At 62.0% G+C, this 14927-nt stretch overlaps 1 protein-coding gene across 7 annotated transcripts; it reads right to left on the bottom strand.

Annotated features, from left to right (window-relative positions):
- Positions 1-74: 74 nt before the first annotated feature.
- Positions 75-13877, bottom strand: PITPNM1 (phosphatidylinositol transfer protein membrane associated 1). 7 transcript variants are annotated; one of them, XM_005577061.4, is made up of 24 exons: positions 13702-13877; positions 12606-12724; positions 11031-11245; positions 10819-10940; positions 10389-10613; positions 8622-8948; positions 8449-8544; positions 8258-8365; positions 7274-7335; positions 6930-7180; positions 6463-6652; positions 6247-6354; positions 5852-6009; positions 5561-5766; positions 4507-4677; positions 3737-3901; positions 3376-3524; positions 3145-3255; positions 2552-2668; positions 2230-2378; positions 1996-2145; positions 1718-1901; positions 1246-1374; positions 75-604 (listed from the first exon to the last, which is right to left on the bottom strand). In XM_005577061.4, the coding sequence occupies exons 2-24, from the start codon at positions 12681-12683 to the stop codon at positions 341-343; spliced, it is 3735 nt and encodes a 1244-aa protein (XP_005577118.2). In that variant the 5' UTR covers positions 12684-12724; positions 13702-13877; the 3' UTR covers positions 75-340. The 7 variants fall into 7 exon arrangements, with proteins under 7 accessions (XP_005577118.2, XP_045228168.2, XP_045228167.2 ...); XM_045372233.3 differs by having other exon boundaries at positions 1718-1860; XM_045372232.3 differs by having other exon boundaries at positions 8258-8362.
- Between the last annotated feature and the right edge of the window lie 1050 nt (positions 13878-14927).

The raw sequence follows: 14927 nt of genomic DNA, 5'->3' as shown, positions 1-14927 counted from the left end.
GTGATGCCAGGCACGGGGTGAGTGGGTGGGAACTGGGCTGGCCGCCCTGTGATGCCAGGCACGGGGCGAGTGGGTTGGGTGCAGGTGGCGTTTATTTTCATGGATTTATACACACTGGAAAAGCCTCTGCGCCCACGCCCACGCCCTCCTCCCTCCCTCTGGCGCTGGGTCCCCTCATATGAAAGGGAAGTAACACCGAGGGGCACACGGAGATGTAGGGTGTGGGGCTGGGGGGGTCAGCGCTGGGGCCCCAAGTCTGGGTCCCCAGCCTCCCACATGCAGCCCCTCTGGCCCCTCGGCTGTGTCAATAAATAACCCAGGTCCAGGTGTGGTGTGGGCCTCACTCCTCGCTGTCCAGCTTCAGGCTGATGCTCCGCGCCTTGCCCCGTGCCAGGGTGGTGGGTGGTGTTCCTGGGCCCTCACGATCCACCTGGCTTGGACCTCTGGAGCGAAGCAGTTGGCTCTGTTTGCGCAGGAAGTCCACAGGGGCAGCCACACCATAGCTGCTTTTGCCCAAGGCAGCCCTTGGGGGTCCCGAGGAGGCATGCGAGTGCGAGCCCGCTTCCAGCTGGCCCAGATGGGCCACGTAGCCATCTGACAGGAACTGTGGGCAGAGGTGGGCAGCGATGAGGGGGTGCTGGCCAAGGGCCCACATGCTGCCCTCCACAGGCACCTGAGGCAGGCTGGGGGACTGGTGGCAGGCTTGGCACAGCCTAAGCTGAAGCCTTCTCAATAGATAGGACCCCAGGCTGGGAGCCAGGGCACCTCAGCTGTGCTCCTAGCTCTGCCCTTCTCTGGGCCTCAGTCTCCTCATCTGGAAAATGAGGTCTTAGAGGAAACATAACAGCAGCCAATGTTTAGCCAGCGCTTGCTTTGTGCCCAGCCCTGTGCCTGCTGATGTGCAGTAAATGATGTGATCTTCATAAGCCGGCACAGGCAGTGCCATGATCATTTACATTTACAGACGGGAAACCGAGGCTCAGAAATGTCAGAGTGGAAACCCACGGCTGAGTGGAACCAGCGCCCAGGGTCTTGAGCACATTCCAGTGTGGGTCGTCCCCTCTGGCTTGCCTGGCAGCTGGCAGCTCAAGCTGCTCATGGCCCTTGTCCTCAGAGGATCCCAGGTTCCCTGGAGGCCGGTTAGGCCGCCTCACAGCTTCCCCAGAGTCGGTGGTCCCTAAGGCCTGGGACTCAGGCCCCTGCTCCCTGGGGGGGTCCTGTTCCTGGCCTTCACTTGGCCCTCACCTGGCACTGCGCCTGTAGCTTCCGCACGGCACGGCCCACGATGTAGGTCTGGCTTGGGGACAGGCCCAGCGCTGCGTATACAGCCACATCTTTGGGAGACCCATAACCGGCCACGATGTTCAGTTCTACCTGTGGCGGGAGATGCCAATCAGTCGCCCCGGGGCGGAGCCGTGCAGCTGGGGGCGGGGTCTGTTGGACTTCCCCAGATTGTTCTGGGGGTGGGTCCAGGCAGACTGAGGCGAGGACAGGTTGTAGTCCCACGGGGACGGGGCGGGACCAGCTGCATTTCCCTAGTTGCCCCTAAGTACACGGGGCCTCTCAAACTGCGGGGGCATGACCATAGGGGCCACTGCAGTCAGGCAGGGCCCGGGCCGATCGGGTTGGGAACAGATGGGCCTCCGCTGATCCGGGGGTGGAGGGTCAGGGGAAGCAGGGGCGGGGTCAGGACCCGGAGCCTCCGCAGCCGCCGCACCTCCTGCACCAGGCTCTGCAGAAACACTGCCTTCTGGCGCAGCGGGTCGTGGGTGAGGCCATCGCAGAAGGAGACGACGCCATGGGGGAAGTTGTGCTGCGACAGCCAGGCCACCACGCGGTGCTTCTGCATATCCGGCCGGCCTGTGACATACACGATCAGGTAGCCGGAGTCCTGCCAGTGCCTGTGGGGCAGGGGCAGCGGTCAGCTCCGCTGGCCAGGGGTGGGGTGCGGGTCACCCCGGTGAGATGAGTGGTGGTGGCGGTGGCGGCTCCTACCTGACCACATCCACGGCGCCAGCGCGCACCTTGGGGTCGCTGCCCATGATGGAGACGCTGGCGGTGAAGGAGCCGTCGATGCTGAAGACCACGGCCTCCGTGCCGCGGGCCACCACAGTCAGGCAGCATTCGGCGTAGGTGTGGTCGCCCCTGCGGCCCATGGGGCGGGGCGTGAGTGGCGCCGGGCGAGGCCTGGCGGAGCCCTCCCGCAGAGGCCCGGCCAGCTGCGCTCACCTGACCACCATGCGCACGGGGTAGACCCCGATGCCCAGGGCGCGCTCTGGGGGAACTGCGAAGGTGAGGCGGCCTGAGCTGTTGGTGACCTCGGTGCCAAAGTGGATCCACTTGCCCGACAGCGGCTGCGTCATGATGTAGACATCCACCTGGAGGGGAGAAGGGGCGGGAGGTCCATGGGGGCCCTGCGTGGAGGAGGGCAGAGGCTGGGCTGTCGTCGGGGATGGGTGGGTCTAGGGGCACAACCACCAAGGATCAGGAGCTGTTCCGAGGACAGGAGTTGGGGCCGTGGGACCAGGCGACAGGGCTTCTGGGTCCTGACCTTCTCTCCGGTGAGCGTGACGACGTCCAGGGGCCCATACATGAAGCGCCCGCTCAGCACCTGGGGGCGGCCCTCGCACACTACCGTGTCGCTCGCCCGGTGGTTGGAAGTGACATTCTGGAGGGAGGAGAGGGCGTGAGTCCGCGGCCAGAAAAGGATGGGGATGCTTGGGGAGAGGAAGCGGGTGAGGATCTACGCGCAAACACCGGGGTCGGGGCGGGAGGCGGCAGGGCTTTGAGGGAAAAGGCCAAGTCCAGGGGGCGCACTTTTGTGGACCCCGGCCTGAGAGCCTGGGTGTGGGCCCCGGCTCCAGGGGTAGTGCTGTGACAGGACGGGATGCAGTGGATGAGGCAGGTGCCTACCAGCGCAGATCCAGACCCTAGACCCGAACTAGCCTCAGAGCGGGGGAGGGGGCGGGGAGACCAGCTGTTCGCAGGGGCCGGGCTGGGGCAATGAGGTAGGGCCAGGACCCCAGGGGAGGGGTAGGACTGGGAGAGAGTTGGGTTGGCTAGGGCCCCAGGAGGCGGGGTGCTGGGGGGAGGGACAGGGCCTCTCTGGTGAGGGGGCGTGGGGGCAAGGGGCAGGGCACCTACCCGGATCTTGACCTGCGTGCGTTTTCGCTGCCACTTCTCCCTGGGGAAGGCCGGGCTGTAGATGGACGGCTCCTCGCATTCCGCCAGCTGTGGCCGCTCCTTCTCGATCACCTGCGCGGGACAGGGGGCAAGGCCTCTCTCTCTTAGGGGCGGGAGAGCTGCCCCTCCCCCGCCCCACAGCAGCCCATCCCCGTCCCATTCTCATCTCCCATTCCAAATTCCCAGGCCCACCTGGCGCAGGATGAACGCCACCACGTCGGCGGACTCCCAGTAGCTGGCGTGGAAGAGGTGGGGCAGCGTGACGGTGGGAAAGGCGGTGAGCGCCTCGGGGCAGTACAGCGAGTAGTCGATCCGCTTGGTCCCCCACCAGCGCTCCAGGACTGCACGGCCATGGCAGCGAGTCAGGATGGCCTCCTGCCCCACACCCATCTGCCTGGGCGCTGGGTGCTCTTCCCTCCCTCCTTTCCACCCAGCCTGCTCTTTGCCCAGTTCAGGCTGGGTGCTGGGGGAAAGGGTTTCTCAGCTGGGCTTTGGAGATGGAATACAGGCCTCCCCGACCCCCAGGCTGGACTGCCTAGGTTGGCTGACTTACTCTTAACCACCTCACTGGTGGTGCTGGGGGCGGCTGGCTGGGCTGGGGGCTCAGTGGCCAACTCACTGCCCTTCCAGAAGGCACCGCTAGTAGAAGTGGGTGTCGAGGGCACCAACATCTCCAGTTCCTCCAGAAAGAGACTGGAGTGCGTCTGCAGAGTGTCGGCTGGGGGAGGGAGGGCAAGCTCAGCAGGGGCCTGCCCGGTGGCTCTCCCATCTTCTCACCCAGGGCTTCCCGCACCTCTGCCATCTTCCCTGCGGCCCCTCTGGTCAGGTCCTGGCTGAGGCTGCACTGTGGCATTCTCTCCTCTCAGCTAGCCCAGTGGTCAGCTGCACTTCTGCCAGAATGCCTCTTGCCACTGCCCCAACCACTGCACACCTGTGCCCAGCACAGGCCTGCTTGACCCATACATACCTGGGCACAACCCCCAATACATGCCTGCAGCACACCCCCCAATACATGCCTGCAGCACACCCACCACAGATGCAGCAGTGCACACACGCTGGCTGCTCGTACGGCAGTGCACCAGAATCATGCTGCCAGGGGGCACCCTCTCTAGCTTGGCTAACCTCCCCCACCCAACTTCTGGGCCCAGGAGGTCAGAGGGTCCTGGGGATCCAGACCATCCCAGGGGGAAGGAGCTCCTGGTCCTGGGAGTGGTGGCCTGAGAGGTTTCCCATTGTGTGGGAGCCTCCTCATGCCTTCTGCTACCTCCTCCCTTCCTGTGGGTGCCCTCCTCCTTCTCCCCTTTATCTTGTCTGGGGGCGTACCCAGCAGCAGGGATGAGCCGTCTCCCAGGGGGAACTTCTGGTAGCGGGGCACAGTCAGTGGGGCGATGGCCTGGAACTTTGGGGCCAGCAGGGGCTCGAGGCGTGAGGCGCAGGGGTCAGCCGCATGGAAGAGGTTATAGATCTGCTCACAGGCTGGGCGCATCTGGGCCACTGGGTACCCAGAAGATAGAGAAAGATTGTGGGGTGGGAGTGTCAGCTGGGCACTCTGGGAAGTAGGGGGTGTGGGAGCAGCACCCTGATGTCCCGTGTGACCCTGAGCCAGCACTTCCCAAACTGCACTCCCTGGGAAGTCAGTAGGGCCCTGCTTAAAGTGAGACAGGAGCCGGGCGCCTTGGCTCATGCCTGGAATTCTAGTACTGTGGGAGGCAGAAGCCGATGGATCAGTTGAGGTCAGGAGTTTGAGACCAGCCTGGCCAACATGGTGAAACCCCCATCTCCACTAAAAATACAAAAATTAGCTGGACTCAGTGGCTCACGCCTGGAATCCCAGCACTGTGGGAGGCAGAGGTGGGTGATTACCTGAGGTCAGGAGTTTGAGACCAGCCTGGCCAACATGGCAAAACCCCATCTCTACTAAAAAAAAATACAAAGATTAGTTGGGCATGGTGGCGGGTGCCTGTAATCCCAGCTGCTTGGGATGCTGAGGCAGGAGAATCACTTGAACCCGGGAGGTTGCAGCGAGCAAGATCAGGCCACTGGCACTCCAGCCTGGGTGACAGAGCGAGACTCCATCTCAAAAAAAAAAAAAATGCTGAGAAGAGGGCAGAGGCTTCGATTTGCTGCCATGGTGCCCGCTGGACCCCTTCTAGTGCAGAACATCCCACAGGTGTGAAGCCCCTCCCAGTGGCTTTGGGAGACTCACCCTTGGCGAGTCCCTTCTTTCTGGGCCCCAGGTTCCCCTTCTGTAGCCAGGCCTTTGAATGACTACAGTGGGGAAGTTGCCCGTGCCTCGGGCGAGAGGGAAGGCCAGAGGAGGTGGGGAAAGAAGGGGCAGACAGAGACTAGAGGTGCCCCCACAGCCCCTAGGACTCACCCTCCAGGGCGGGCATCACGGTTTTGCGCAGAGCCAGCACCAGGCCCAGTGGGGAGCCGAAGAGGAAGAAGCCAGAAATCTTGAAGTCAAGGCGGGCAGTGCTGCTGGGGCCGTCAGGCGCCTCGGAAGTGGCAGCGGGTGGGCAGGAGGCTGTGCTTGCCCGCCGGGGCTCCCCGGTGGAGGTGGTTGCAGGGGCTGCCTGAAGGCTGTGGGGGAGGAGGGATGCTCAGTGTTGCTGCCTCTGTAGTCCATCATGCACCCAGGGTAGGGGTGATGGGGCAGGGACGTCACCTGTTCTGAGAGCCCTCGGGCTCAGGACTGGCCATGTCACTGGGGATGCGCTGGGCAGGCAAGGCTGAGGGTTCTGGGCTGGCCCGACCCAGGCCTTCCACACCATCTGCCAGGGGGTCCCGCACTGGGCCAACCTCCGGAGAGAGCAGCTCATTGTTCTGGATGGAGCAGGGGACAGAAACATCTTCAGTCCTGGGGACCATTCAAATTCCACTTACTTAGAAGTGAGGAGTGAGGCTTGGGGGTTAGGCAGAGCAGAATTCCAGAGAAGACATGAACTGGTGGGGCAGCAGGGGGCCTGCCTGCTGGCAGAGGGGTCGCATTCCAGGGGGCAGAGACCTAGAGACGGAGAGGGCCTTCCCGCTCCTGAGGAGGCTGGGTTTGGCTATACTGACCATGCTCCCACGGCGGCTGCTGCCCCGACTCCCGGTGCCTGCGTTAGCACTGTGGCAGAGTGCATCAAAGCCCAGGATGCCACCAACACCGTCTCCAATCAGCACGACCTGTGTGGGAGCAGGGGCACCATCAGGAGAGGCCTTGTCCTCACCCAGGCCAGGCCACAATGGGGGCTGCAGTGGAGGGCAGCAGATGGACTGTCCCTAACCGCTGACCTGCCCACAGAAGCCAGCGCCCTCAGGTGAGCGCAGGAAGGCTGAGTAGGCCTGGTTGGTGCGGGCAATGACAGTGGCCACGGCGCCCTGGTAGCGGGAAGATGAGGTGGCCAGCAGTGGCAGGGCAGCCAGTGGAATGTGGTCTTGGGAGCGAGACAGGCTGTCACCATCGTGGCTGTAGGGGCTCAGGCTGCAGGAGGAGGAAATGTGGTGGGTGGGTGAAGGGCTTCCAGACCCACTCCTGCCATCCAAGTCCCCTGGGCCTGCTGGCAAGCCCTGGCTCTGTGGGTCCTTTGTGGGCAGTGTTAGCCCCAAGAGGCAACTGAAATGGAGCTATTCTCCAGAACAGGTCCAGCCATGCCAGTGACTGACCCAGGTGTCTGGCTTCCTGACCCCTTTCCCCCTCCCCCTGCCCCAAGGCCTCCCTGATCCTAGGAGTTCCCTGCCCTTCCACCCGTGGCTAGTACTTGGAGACAAGGGCGTAGGCGGCGGCACAGATGGGTGGACAGGGCACCAGTCGCAGCGCCACATGGCCCAAGGCCTCAGGGAAGTGGATGCGGGTGACGGCCTCGAAGGCAGAGCTCAGTGTCTGCACATCTGCTTGCTTGGAGTTGGCGTCTCCAGGGCCTGAGTCCAGGATGTTGCCGCTGTGCAGGATGAGGAAGAGGGCGTGGACTGCGCATGTCTCAGTCCCCAGGTCCCCGGCACCATCCGGGCCCTGGGGGGCACAATGGGGTGCAATGGGTGTCACAGCAGTGGCCAGGCCAGTGAGTAGAGGGAGCTTTGATATGGGGTGGCTGACCATACTCGCCTCTGAGTCCCTGGGTGCTTGGGCCCCATCCTCAATGCCTTTAGCTGCCTCGGCTCCAGGCTCTGTAGGGCAAGGAAGCCAGTGAGAGGGATAGAGAAGACCACTGGGATCCCCTCATCTGGCACTTCAGGCACCCAGTTCTGGCATCTGCCAGTCCCTATCTTCCTCCAAACTTCTCCTCCCACCAACTTTCCCAGGTCAGTTTGCATTTCCAGGCCTTTGCTCCTACTGGTCTTATTGCAGTCAGGGCTGCCTCTCTACACAATGCCTGTTTGCCTGGCAAACTTCTCTAACCCTGCCCTGTCCAATGTGGTAGCCATTAGCCACAAGTGGGTATTTAAATTTAAATGAATTAAAATATAATGCATAAAATCTTCAGTTCCTCGGTCACACTAGCCCCATTTTCAGTGCCTGGGAGCCAGTGTGGCTAGTGGCTATCACCTTGGGCAGCATGGACCTAGAAGTTCTGCTGGACAGTGCTGGCCCAAGTCTTCCAAAGCCAGCATAGACATCACCTCTCATGTGAAGCATTCAGGGAATCCAAATTAATTCCTTCATTCTTTGTGTTGTGTCTGAATCGTGACTACATTCTAATCATCCATCCATCCATCCACCCACCCACCCACCCACCCATCCATCCATCCATCCATCTATCCATCCATCCATTCAACCATCCATCCATCCACCCACCCATCCATCCACCCACCCACCCATCCATCCATTTATCCATCCATCCATCCATCCACCCACCTACCCACCCGCCCATCCATCCATCCATCCACCCGCCCACCCATCCATCCACCCACCCACTCACCCAACCACCCATTCATCCATTTATCCACTTATCCATCCATCCATCCTTCATTATTCATCTGTGTATTTAATGAGCACCTCTTCAGATTGCCTCTCATCTTAAGATGCCATTAAACTTATGACCTGCTGTACATGGGCGCTGGGGGCCGGTGTCCTAGGTGGGATCTTTACCTGGCGTTCCCTCTGCCTCCATTGGGGAAGCAAAGGCGTCGATGAAGTCATTGGAGTTCCACTTGGTCATCTCCTTGGGGAAGACCTCCTCACTGTCCGAGAAGCCTTCTGAGGGGACAGGGGGCTGTGTCATGGGGTGGGAGGAGCTGCTTGGGGACATCCCCACTCCCAAAAAGGGCCTCGGTGCTGACCGTGGGCATCAAAGAACTCTTCCTCGGAGCTGTTCTCGGAGTCTCGGGCAATGTTCTGCATGCGCCACTCGGACAAGCTCTGGGGAGACACAGCCCCTGCCGGGCCGGCTCAGCCTCAGCCTGGGAGCCCAGCGGGGAGGGTTGCTCCTCCCATCCCTGTGTCCCAGCCTCACCTCCATGTTGGGATGAGTAGGAGGAACGGGAGGATGAGGACCACTGCTTCCCAAAGCTGGCATCGGGGGAGGCATCTGGGCCAGCAGGGGCCTCAGGCCCATCGGGGGTGCCAGTGTTGCTAGCCCCAGACCGGGCCTCGGTGCTTGGTTTCCCGGGGGGCTGGGCCTCAGACCCCTCACTGCCTGTGTTGCACTTGGCCATGCGCTGGGCCAGCATGCGAGCAGTCTCCTCTTCCAGTGCCCGAATGTCAGCCATGCTCAGTTCTGTCCACTCGTCCTGCCAGCACCAGGCCTGGCGGTGGGCCCGCAGCATCACCCGACGTAGACCTGCAGGTGCCTAGGCATCGGAACTGTCCCCTCCCACTGCTTCCCTGGCACTGCCGCCACATGCCCAGCCTTGAGGTTGGGTAATGGCTCCCCTGGGGACACCACCCACCCAGAGCCACAAAGTAGGGCAGGGCCAGTGCAGTCCAGGAATGGGAGTGGAAAGTGGGGCCTTTGTCTTCCTGCCTGACTCCCCTCCGCCCACTGCCCTTCCTGTCTCTCTGCACACCCTAACTCTCAGCACCGTCCCCGCCCCATCACTCCGGAAGCAGGGACCGATGCTTGTTCTTGCTTTTGGCTGGCTTCCTGCTGACTTCTGAGGAATTAACAGTTAATTAAGTGTTTAACAGTTAATGAAATTGTTGATGGTTAATGAAGGTGTTAATAGTTAATGGAAGTGTTGGCACTCAATGACAGTTGCGGCGAAAGATGATACCCATTCCGGGATATTTTTATCTTAAGCAGAAGAATAAAGTTAGAAACTCTTAAATATCTAGGAAATAAGGTAATGATGGCTGAATGATAATTATAAACTTCTGTGAGGAGATATATCAGAATCTTAGTAGTGGCTATATGTGGGTGATTTTAATTTTCTTATTTGTGCTTTTTGGTATTTTTCCAAATGCAAGATACGGAGTCCTCATTATTCTATAAGCTGAATTTCCTCACCTGTAAAATGGGAATAATCATCGTCATTACCTGGTGGGGTGTTGTGGGTGTTAAGGGAGATCTTGCACAGAAAGTAATTGGCAAAGGGTCTGTGTGTTGCTCTCACTGTCAGTATTAGCTCTTCATATCTGACTCAACCTCCTCCTAATTTACTGAAGAGACATTTAAAGTGCAGAGATGGCCAGCGCCTTGCTGGAGGAACCATGGGTCAGTAGTGGGACAGAAGCCAGGCCGCTGGTCTCCCCAACTAGGGATCATCCCTCTGTGTGCAGATGACCTGGGCACTGAGGCAGGGCTGAGCTGCAGGCGTGGTGGAGTCAGGTTGAGGGGAGGTGTGGAACTGGGGCTCCTGAACACTAGGGCCAAAGGCTGGAACACTAGAAACTGGGAGTGGAGGGGGGGAATCCCAGAGAGAATGACATCAGAGTCACAGCCTCAGCCTGCACTCCTTAGCATGCTGCCAGTTAGAGCAGGTGACCTTCCTGAGCATCTCTAAGTCTCACCCAGCTCATAGGATGATGGAGAATCTTAGAATCTTAATGGAAGCAGCAGCATTTCTGAAAGTCAGGGTCAGCATGGACCTTGTAGCTCATATTACCAGCTTCCTGCTCTGTGGATGCCTGGCTAGGCTGTGCGGCCACCTCTGCCCTAGTGCTCCCCGCCTCAACTGGAAATGATGGCTTTCTGCTTCTGTGTCCCCAGTGGATGGGAGCATCCCTGGCCCTAAACATGGGCATGCTGGGTAAGCAGGACCTCCCGCGGCTGGGTGCTCACCTACATCGTGGATGAACTGCTCAATCTTGGCTTGCATGCCCCAGTAGCGGAACTCAACCTTGCACAGCTTATAGGCACACATAAGGGGCCCCGTTTGCGCCGCCGTCCGTGCCCAGTCATCAGCCAGTGGCCCTCGGCCCGTCTTGACCGAGCGGTACAGCCGGGGGTCCTCTTCTGCTTTGTACTCGCCTGGGGCCACTGCATCCCGCACGATGTCAATGGTGTCTGAGGGAGTTCAGCAAGCATTGAGCAGTGCCAGCCCCTTTGAGCCCCCGCTCCTGGCACCCTCTTGGGACTGGGTGACAGTTCCTGTCCTTTTGCAGATAGGACATGAGGCTTGGAGAGGGCTGGGACTTCTCAGAGGCTGCCCACTGAGGCAGCCAGGAGACTGAGAGGGGCGCCAGGGTCCCTCCATAGCTCCAGGCCTCACCCAGGATGCGCTGTCTCCTCTCGGCCCCACTCAGGTTGAAGACGTTTGGCTGCTGCCCCCCATCAGGCAAGTAATAGGTCTCAATTTCAATGGAGAATTTCTCCACGAAAGGGCAGGTGTACCTGGGCAGAAGGCATGGGTGAGGCTCACTGCCGTACCCACCAGGGCTGCTTCCCTCCTGGCCCTGGACCATGCCCACTTCACCCACTCACCGGGTTCGGGTGTAGGGGTAGGCATTCCAGGATTCCTCTTCTACCTGCAGGGCAGCCTTGGGCAGCAGTGCCCGGAACCAGCCTGGGATGTGGGAGCCCACGTGGTACACCTTGTGTGTGTACTGCCCGCTGCCCCCGGGCCCATCTGTGTAGGGCCGGTTGGCCAGGATCTCCACGCCGCTGCCCTCACCACTAGACTCCTCCCGGCTCTTTTTCTGTGGCCCAAGGGAGAGCAGAATAGGGAGCTCAGCCCCAGCTTAGCATCTGGGATCCCCAGCTTAGGCTGGTGTTCTGCGCAGTTCTGGGGCCCTGGTCCCAGTCTTTTCAACTCCCTGAAACCAGACACTGCCCCACCGAAGCTCCCTGGGATCGGAATCAGATGCAGCCCAGCCCTGCATGGGGTCTGCAACCCAGCACTCAATTCAGTCATTCAAGTATTCATTGAGTGTCTGCTCCACCCCAGGCAGTGTTTGGGATTCTATCAATTGAGATATATTGATGAATAGAACAAAGACACCTGTCCTCATGGAGCTTACATTCTAGTGGAAGAAGACAGACAAAAGGAAAAAGCAAATTATATGGTGTGTTAGAAGGCACTAAGTGTTATGGGAAAAGAAAGCCTACAGTAGGGTACAGGTGATCAGGGTTGGGGGCAGCAGTTTTGATCTGATAGTCAGGGAAGGCCTTGCTAAGAACATAAAGTGACCATGGCTTGAACATGACTTTAAGGAGGTGAGGTGGGAGGAGGTGCTCAAGGCAGGGGGAAGCCAGTGCAGCCCCGAGGTGGGAGCGTACTGGATGTGCTGGCGGGTGGCAAGGAGGCCAGGGTGGCTGGCAAGGAAGAAGGGACAAAGAGAGGAAAAGGGGACCCTGGCCCCCTCCCTCTCTGGGAGGCCCAGGCCACCTCCCAATCCCAGCTCCTGCCACACCCCTCACAGCTTGAGAGCCCCCAGATCCTGCCTTCTATCGCTCTGGGGCTCAGATGGCCCTTTCAACCCCGAGGCAGGGTCCAGGCCCTCTTGCTTTATGAGACTCTGGTCCTGCTGTGCTGGGGAGAGATCTGGAGCAGACTCCCCGGGGCCCTGCACCAACCCGGCCACTGCTGAGGGCCTGCCCTGGCCAACTCTTCTCACTGCCCTACCCGAGAGCCCCCTCGCCCTCCGATCCATGCTGCCCTGTCCCTGCTCCAGGTTTGGCGCCTGGTCCTCACCCCATCTCCCTGAGCTCCAGGGGTAGCCAAGACTCTGCACCTCTCCAGACCCCCTCCCGCCCTCCTCGGCCGCGGAGGCCCCCCTCCTCATTCTTGCCGCCTCCTGGGCGCTTTTTCCTTCCCCGATGGGATTACAGATCCTGAGGAGGATTACAGGAGATCAGAGAAGGGCTGGGCACTTAGCGGGTGAGAAGCACCACTCGGCTCTCCTGCCCCTCTCCCCACAGCCCTTCCCCATCCCCACATCCGAAGGGGGCCTCTCTTGCCTCCTCCGGGCTCCCAGCCGGTCCCAGCCCCGTGGCAGGGCTGGCGGGGTTGGCGGGGCTCCACCCCTTGCCCGGGTGCCCTCTCCTTGCCGCCCTCACCTGGATCATGTAGAGCTGGGCCACCTGGTACTCGTCCAGGCTCATGGGCAGCAGAATGTGGTATTCCTTGATGAGCATCCTGAAGGCGCCTGGCGGGCCGCGCGCGGCCTCCGCTCCTCCTGGCGCAGGGCACGGCGCGGCAGTCAGTGCGGGGAGGCTGCGCGCGGCCCCGAGCCCTGCGCGCCGGCCGAGGTGCTCAGGCCACGGGACCCCATGCCCGGGCCCACCGCGGGGGAAGCAGAGGCGAGCCCAGCGCCGCCGCCCGCGCTGCCGGGGCCCGGAACAGCAGCTAGGCTGAGCGCTGACCTCTTTTCCGCGCAGCCCCCGCCCCCCGCCCGCCCGTCGCCATGGCAACCGCGTGCTGACGCGGGCCCCCCGGAGCGCCAGGCTCCGGCCGGCGGGCGGGAGGGCCACCTTGCCTCTCCCGCTGCGACCGCGTCCTAACCCCGGGAAACGGCATCTCTCGGGGGCGCGCCCTCCGAAGCCCCGGGGCCCCTCCTTCCGGGCCCGCCTTCCGCGACCGGCCCCTTGGGGACCCGCCCCCTGCATCCCTTTCCCGGAGTCAGCGGGGTCCCAGGTCCCCCACTCTCAGACGTCCACCTAGAGCTTTGTTCCCCGAGTGTCTCTGCGCCGAGTGGCCCCGTGCGCCCAGCATCTCTGCCAGGGTTCCCCATGCCCTGCACCAGAACCTACCTTCGGGGACTAGGAATCCCCTCCGCCCTCCAGATCTGCCTTCTTCACCATGCAGGGCAGCCGGGTCCTCGACCTCCCCCTCCCAGCATCCTTCCTGGACCCCCGGCCCTCGCTGGCTCTCCACGCGCCTAGGCAGCCACCCCGTCCTCTTCTGGGGGGGTGAGCCCTCCTCAGGCTGAGGCCAGAGTGGCTCCACTTGGTATCCCACGGGCCCTGGCCCTGGAGACCCGCTCCGCCCACCTGCGCCCCAGACTGGCACCGAGGTTCCGCTGCAGGCACCCCTCCATCCCCCACTCGCACCCCGCGAGCAAGCGAGAGGCCCCGTTGTCCCCACTTCCCTCTGCTCGCCGGCGTCCCGGTCCCCTGCCGCGCTCTCGGCCCGCCTGCCGACGTCCCGGCTCACCTCTAGCTTGAGGCGGGCGCCCCTCACCCAGCCCGGGCAGGGCCGGCCGGCCCGTGGGTCGGAGCCCGGAGCGCCCCCAGCCCCGGCCTTGGGTTCCAGCGGTGGCCGGACCCTCCCGAGGCGCAGTGCCGGCCCATGGCCCCGACCTTCCTCTCGATCCGCCCGCCGGCGCCCCTGCCGTCCCTCCCCGCAGCCCGCCGCGTCACTGCGGCCGCCCCGCCCCTTTCCTGGGCCCGGCTGGCCCTCCCCACCCCGGCGGGGTCCGGGCAGCCCCGCCTGCAGCAGAGGAGGCGGGGAGGCAGGCCCCTGCCTTCCTTCCCCCGGGCAGTGGGAAAGAGGCCATTGCCTAAATTCTGGCACTTCTTAGTCCCTCAGTGCTGACTGGGGTCCCCAAAGACTCTTAGTTCCTATCTCCACCCTAGCCCAGCCCTCCTGTGTACAGTGACAAGGTGGAGTTTGATAAAGGAGGTCCCAGGCCCACTCTCCTCTTCTCACCCAGTCCTTAGATTTGGGACCCAGGGTAGAGGAAATGCCTCCCCACCAGTCTAGCCAGAAGCTGGCGGCTCTGAGGTGCCTCCACCTAGGGCTGGGCTCCAGGGCCCCAGGCCTCTATGGTCACCCAGCTACACGCCCAGGCAGAAGCGGGTTGTCACTCTGAGTGGCTGGGCTAGTCCCTGCATGGGGCCACAAAGCCTCCCCCACCTCTGCCTTCCGGGTCCACAAGTCTGGTCACCCAGCCACCCGGAGTCTGGGCAAAGGCCTCATGAGGCACCGCAAGGCTGGGCTCATGGGATCCCACCCAGCCTGCTACAAGGTGCTGGGGTAGTGACAGCAGCAACCGGCCAGCCCCTCCCCTTGACTGTGAGGCCAAGGGCTGGAAGCAGCAGTGCCCGTTCTCTCTGAGGAGTCAGAGACCTTCAGGGCTGATTCAGAGGCTGGGGTGTTGTCAGGGCATTAGGGCGTTTGAGGGAGTGGCTTACGTGAACTGGCATTTCCATGCTGCCAGGCATCACCGCCAATCCAGAGGAAGCGCCCTCCAGGCCCAGGCTGCCCATAGCGCCAAGGGCTGTGGAAGCAGCCAGGCCCTGTGCTGCCCCCTGGTGGCACCACAGGAAGGCCCAGGGCTCTCAGCGCCACGGCTGGGGCGGAGAGGGCCCGGTTCCCACCTGAGGCTGATGGCCCACAGAGGCAAGTCAAACCCTGTTTAGTCACACCCTCCCCACTCC

This window comes from Macaca fascicularis, chromosome 14 (assembly GCF_037993035.2).
Source record: "Macaca fascicularis isolate 582-1 chromosome 14, T2T-MFA8v1.1".
In the NCBI taxonomy this organism is placed as follows: Eukaryota; Metazoa; Chordata; class Mammalia; order Primates; family Cercopithecidae; genus Macaca; species Macaca fascicularis.
Note: the sequence above shows the minus strand (reverse complement) of the source record. Positions and strands in the feature narration are given on the sequence as shown.

Coding starts and splice junctions, on each gene's coding strand:
- PITPNM1 (XM_005577061.4), bottom strand. CDS start 12,683: ATGCTCATCAAGGAATACCACATTCTGCTGCCCATGAGCCTGGACGAG. Junction 6,010..6,246: donor GCAGCCGCCGTGGGAGCATG/GTCAGTATAGCC, acceptor TGCTCCATCCAG/AACAATGAGCTGCTCTCTCC. Junction 1,902..1,995: donor GGCGCCGTGGATGTGGTCAG/GTAGGAGCCGCC, acceptor CCTGCCCCACAG/GCACTGGCAGGACTCCGGCT.